At 39.3% G+C, this 6,357-nt stretch overlaps 1 protein-coding gene across 1 annotated transcript in view; it reads left to right on the forward strand.

The window, feature by feature from the left end:
* prdx3 (peroxiredoxin 3) overlaps nt 1-5,278 on the forward strand; it is a 5,435-nt gene extending 157 nt beyond the window's left edge. The window contains exons 2-7 of the mRNA XM_020600276.1: nt 1,729-1,840; nt 3,201-3,342; nt 3,593-3,728; nt 3,905-4,008; nt 4,688-4,853; nt 5,086-5,278. Coding sequence (XP_020455932.1) covers nt 1,729-1,840; nt 3,201-3,342; nt 3,593-3,728; nt 3,905-4,008; nt 4,688-4,853; nt 5,086-5,136 — 711 coding nt within the window. The 3' untranslated portion in view covers nt 5,137-5,278. The remainder of the gene's footprint in view (nt 1-1,728; nt 1,841-3,200; nt 3,343-3,592; nt 3,729-3,904; nt 4,009-4,687; nt 4,854-5,085) is intronic.
* The last annotated feature ends 1,079 nt before the right edge of the window (nt 5,279-6,357 follow it).

Genomic DNA, 6,357 nt, shown 5'->3' on the forward strand with positions numbered 1-6,357 from the left:
CACTCTTTCACCGTCATTCGGTCTTCACTCGTCAGTAAGCAACGAGCGCTGATAGCGGGTATTGATAATTAACTGTGGCGCTGTCATGTTGCATGTGGCGCACATTTGAACCAGAGGACCAACTGACACTGGTGGCAAGCTCTGGCCCGCGGCCTTTGCGTGAGACAAATATGATATATAAGAATTACTTAAATAATATTTTCGTATTATTGTTTGCATTTTCATGATTGTTGTTACATTTTATCAGTGACTATATATGTTATGCAATAGACCTTTTCCACAGTGGGCGTTGTGTCGTGTCACATTTTATCCTGGAAAAAAAAATCAACTGAATTTTCATAGTTTATAGAATAACAGTAACAATGTTATGCAGCTGACACATCTAACATGAAATCCCCAAACAGGTTGTGCAGGATGCAGGCACAGCTTAGCCTACTTATTTTTAGTATGCTTTTCTTTAGTAGCGGCAATTAGTGACTTTATAGCAGGTGTTTTTTCCCAGGCAGCTGATGTAAAACACCAGCTGTGACAACAGTCAGTGTTTTTTCAAATTAAACTATTGTTGATATGACACTTTAAACCTTTTGCCTGTAAACTGTTTTGTTGTGTTTGATCATTGTAACACAGGTGCATGTTTCACCTGTGCAACTCAAACTACATTTAGGCGTAGATTAACTGCATAAAGTAGTTCATGCTTCTGCATAATTCAAATGTGGTTATATGGATCCTGTTGTAGTTTAAATATTACATATCATGTGCATTCATGTATACCCTTTTAAAATAAAAAGGAAACCCTAAAAGGAAAACTCTGTATCTCTAAATACACTGGTCAAACTAATTAAGGGAACACTTAAATCACACATCTGATGTTGATGAACAAATTATTCAAGTTGAAACTTTACTAATGTGCATTGTATAGTTAGTATTAGTATAATAGTATTATTCAATCACACTAAAAATCAAAGTGAAAAACTGAAGTCACAGGCCCGGACCTCTAAGGCTAGTTACCAGCTGTGAGCCAGGGCTAAAGTAGTTTAGCTATGAACCAGAGTTGCCCAGAGTTTGAGAAAGTTACAACTAAAAGGGAGTTGGATGCTGCAAGAAGTAAAACCAAAATTAACATTGGTGTGGCTTTTGAATGATGACAACAACTGAGAAAAAGGGTCTGAAAAGTGGCACCATGGTGGCCATATTTCTGCTGGGAGGAGTGTCATCAGCTTTGTTTTGTTTTTGTTTGGGGGCACTTGTTATTTTCCTGAAATCTGTAAGTAAGTAGTCAGGCAATGCGTGTCGCAGTGTGCATTGTGCTTTGGAGGAGTGGCTTTGGAGAGAAGTCAGAACAAAAGGGTGGGATTTCTTTGGTTGTCTACTTTCAAAATCAAGCTTCATGCTGGTTTTTCCAGGATCGCCAGCCTTACCTTTAAACTCTTGAGCATCTTGCACAGCATGACCTTTGCTCTCCAGACTCCGAGGTGGTAGCAGAAAAAGAAAACACTAAAGGAGGGGCATCTTTTCCCTTCATGGTGAATTCAGCTGGTTCGGACATGATGCATTACATACCCTTGAACTGACATCTCTAAGTTTTAAAACTGTTGACTGATGTGTTTGTCCTCCAGTTGAGGACACAAAACATGGTCAGTTAGCTTTACAAAAGCAGTGATGTCAAGTTCCTCACCAAACTGTACATAGTGTTATTCAGTGCACTGACTGATCGATGTGTTCTCGTAGGCACGTGTTGCAGCAGGAGGGCTGAAAGTCAGCGCAGCCTATCAGCATGGAGCCTCGGGGGCTGCAAGACTCCTCACTGCTCCTGCACTTCACCGGGCCTGTTGCCACACCAGTATGTACACAACCTAAATCACACAATGTCAAGTAAAATTTTGCACTTGCATTATATTTTTGCATTAATATCCTGAATGATTCTCTGTTATTGATTTACAGAAAATATTCACTGGTTTCATATTTTGCACACTTTGTTATAGAGATTTCAGTTTAAATCAATAAAACTGCCATTTTTGCTCATTGATCTACATTCATAATGACTCCATAATGCCAAACATGTCTTGACAATGTTTGCAAATTAAAAAAAAAAAAGAAAAACAACTCTCTTTTGAAAACATATTCAGACTTGTGATTCAGTACTTCGTAGAAGCCCCTGTAGCAGAAGTTACAGCTTCCAGTCACTATACAGGCTTTTGGGATGGAAATTTTACAAATTCATTTATGAATCAAGTGTAATGTTATTTTAAAGATACTTTCCATGTTTGATATTGGTTTAATTACTGTCCCAACTCCACAGCAGAGAGAGAGGTGGGTGCTGGCCTGGGTGCTCCTGTGTTGCTGTCTATCTGGTGCCTGTTTATCAGAGTATGGCAGAGAGTCTTCACGCCACAGTGTTCTGTACATGAGGACATCTCGTTGTGTCTACATTCTTAGACAGTAAAATTATAACCAGAGTGCGCTCATGCCAGACTTTGTCTTTGTAAATGATGAATGAAGCTCTGTTAGAGTGACTTGGGTTCTTGGTGATCTCCCTGACCAAGGCTCTTCCTGTCTGGTTACTCAGTTTGGCCGGACAAACGACTCGAGGAGGAGTCCCGGTGGCTCCAAACATCTTCCATTTCACAGTTATTGAGGCCACTGTGCTCCTGGGAGCACTCAGAGCTTCAGATGTGGTTGTGTAGCCATGCCCCGATTTGTCCCTCACCAGTTTTCTCGCAGAGGTCTGCAGAGTTTCTGAGACTTCATGACTTTTTTTGTCCTGACCTGCAGTGTGAATTGAACAAAGTGTGCAAAAAATGAAGGGGTCTGAACACTGGTGAAGCCACTGCATATGACAATAAGGGAAATATATGCAATATCATTTAAAATTTAAATTTCTATTTAGGGCAGTGAACTAATTTGACAAAATAATTTATATGTGAACATTTATTTTATATTTATCAAAATGCCTGGAGTTTTGACCATCGAATTGAACATAGTAGTGACTTCATGTAATCTATTTCATTTAAGGTTTTGTGCAGTTAACACTGATACTTTGTTTATTCACTCTACTTTGCAACAAGTTGTTAAACAGGAGTTTCAAACTGATTGCATGTCCTGTGTTTTGCACTTTTTAGTGCCCCTGTTAGAAGTTGTCTACATGGATCAGTGTTTTTATATTACAGTGAGAGCTTATTGTGATGACTCTTGTGTATCAGGCTCCTCCAGATGGGCCCCTGCTGTCACTCAGCCTGCTCCTGCTTTTAACGGCACAGCCGTCCTCAATGGAGAGTTCAAGGAGATGAGTCTAAGTGATTTCAAGGGCAAATACCTGGTCCTCTTCTTCTACCCACTGGATTTGTGAGTACTGCTAGTGATTCTCAGCCCTGCATGAGGAGATGGAGTGAATAACATGATGGCTTTGATTTAAATGTGCACCAAGTAATGGAAGATTTTCAAGTACTTCTGCTGATGAGCAATAGAAATTTCACAGAACTCTTCTGATTACTGAATAAAAATAATTCCAACTCCTCGTCATCAGTGCTCTGCAGATGTACTGTGGTTATTTTGTGGCTGGGTCAGTGAACATTGTATTTGTTTCCTACTGCAGCACCTTCGTATGTCCAACAGAGATCATCTCATTCAGCGACAAGGCCAGTGAGTTCCATGACATCAACTGTGAGGTAGTGGGTGTGTCTGTTGACTCTCACTTCACCCACCTAGCATGGATCAACACTCCACGCAAGGTACACATCCCTGTTTCGTGTTTGAGTAACACACATGGGGCAAAGTTGAATTCACCGTGGTGTTTCATTCAGCGGGCCACAAAGGAGCTGATGATGATGATTAATCGCAAAGTATGGTGTCTTTTGTGTTTGCAATTCTTTGTAATGCTAAAATAAATAAAAAATTGCTTTATCAGGCAGGAGGCTTGGGCCACATTCACATCCCTCTGCTCTCAGACCTCAATAAGCAGATGTCTAAGGACTATGGGGTGCTGCTGGAGGGTCCAGGGATCGCACTGAGGTAGGCCATTGGGTGCTTTAGAAAAACAGTGAGTCCAAAGCCACCTTTTTCACGGTTTACTTATAATTCAGCGTTTCAAACCCAGCTCAAGGGTATTCGTACTGTAGTTGTGTGTGATGTAGTCTTATTAGCACTTGCTGGTAAAATACAATAAAGATAAACCAGCAGAAATGTGTGCAGATGTGATAAGAACCCTGAAGGACTCATCACTGAACAGCTGCTGCTGGTATTTGTCACGACGTGGCTACCATCACGTTGATCTGGCACTACTTGTCATAGAACATTTTTGGTATTTTGGTGATACCATATCATAGTTTTGTTGTGGGACAGTAACCTTTTTTTTTTTTTTTTTTTTAAGGCTTTTATTGACAACTCTTTGTCCAATCCAGATGTTTTTTGTCTTCTCTATATTTATATATGGCAACATTGCATAATATAACTAATATTTCATACACATACAGTGTCAACATTGTTCAGTTGGAGCAGAGTTGGTATTTATTTCAGTTTGTGTTTTACCATTACTCACATTACTGTTAATATTTCTGAACCTCCTGTTCAGATTATTGCCTTATGACAGTTTGTACTTTTTTTGTTTTGTCTGTAATGTTTTGTAGAGAACTTCACTACAGCTATTTAAGAAGCTGCTTGATAATTCATTTTTTGTATAATTGTCCTTCAGGGGCCTGTTCATCATCGACCCAAATGGTGTGGTGAGACACATGAGTGTGAACGACCTGCCCGTGGGCCGTTCTGTGGAAGAGACTCTTCGTCTGGTGAAGGCATTCCAGTTTGTGGAGACCCATGGAGAGGTGTGTCCGGCCAGCTGGACCCCTAAGTCCCCAACGGTGAGTTCATTTAACCCCAAGACACATTTCAGCCTATGCGACTCTAAAATATAAATGTTCCTGTTAGCACCCGTTTCAAACCCATGCGTCCCACTGTTTAACTTTGTCACATTAAGGATCGTGTGTGTGCGCACTCAGGATGCAGTTTGAATAAGCTATTGTGTGTCAGTCTTATGTAAGTTGGACACAGTGGAAGTTATTTGAAAACTCATCTAGAATCACTATTTTTCAGATCATACCAACCCCAGAAGGATCTAAGAAGTACTTTGAAAAAGTCAACTGAAGACCAGGCTCACACTGCTTTCAGCTAGAACAGTAAATGGTACAAATCTAAAAATACAAATACATGAACACTGTTCGTAGTTTATAAAGTTGTCTGCTATTCCACAGCTAGATGCACTAATAAACCTATTCTTTATAAATAACGGTTTGTTGATTTATGTTGTAGTGGTCTTTGTATTAAGTTTCAGACTAAGTGACCTGAAACGCTGTTTTACCTGTTACTTTACTGAATAAGTGCATTAACTCGGCTTCCCATGGAAAGTAAACAGACACTGAACTGTACAACACAGCCGCCATATACTACATACAGGTTTGTCTGATACATCAGTGCAGAAATATTTCCAAACTACAATTAATAACCCCTGTACATAAATGTTTATTTTCTTTTTTACAGCAAGTCAATATGCAGGTTCAAAATGTCTAATCAGACATACACAACATGAGGTGCCAAAATCAACTTCAGTGAGGGAAGAACAGGAAAATAGAAAAAAAGGCATTGCCACTTCTCATAAAAGTAGCATACATACTGTATTTACACAAAATGGAAAACTGTTTCAAACACTCTGTAGCACTGTGTAGTTATGAAACATCGAGTTTTAAGTGTACATAAACTTTGCTTTGTACAGTATGTTTGCAGATGCTGCCTTGTTCCTTCAGGCATTCACATATGATGTTTCAGGTTAGGCAACAGAAAAAAAAAATGGATGGAAATGTCTAACCAGAAGACGCAGAGCATTTTAAAGCTTTAAATAATATGAAATCAAAATAAAAAGGTATCCATAAGCAGGCCGATTGGTCATCCAAATATACCCAATACATTTTGAAACTGAGAACAACTGACAGTGCAGACTGAAGATGGTTTGGTGAAAACATGCAAATTCAGGCCAAGATGGAAGAGCCCCACCCCAAGCACCAAACAGAAAAACAAAAATATACTTTTTTAATTAAATGTTTCATTAAAAAAAAAGGAAAAAGACAACCCTGTAGTAAATCTGTACAACTAAAAATACATTTGAGATCTACATTAAGGCTGCATGAGAAATTGTTTTGTGAGCATGGCTTAGATTTGTGTGATCTCAGTCTCATGTGACAATGATTCTGCTGTGTTTGCATTAGCAGTAAGATGCCTTGCATCAAACAAGCGCTCCCTTTTCCTCACTAAGCTGCATTAACCGAAAACTGATTTATTTCTTCAGCAACATGTTGGATTTGTTGTTGGATT

Source organism: Monopterus albus, unplaced genomic scaffold (genome assembly GCF_001952655.1).
Source record: "Monopterus albus unplaced genomic scaffold, M_albus_1.0 scaffold3.1, whole genome shotgun sequence".
NCBI classification, from domain to species: Eukaryota; Metazoa; Chordata; class Actinopteri; order Synbranchiformes; family Synbranchidae; genus Monopterus; species Monopterus albus.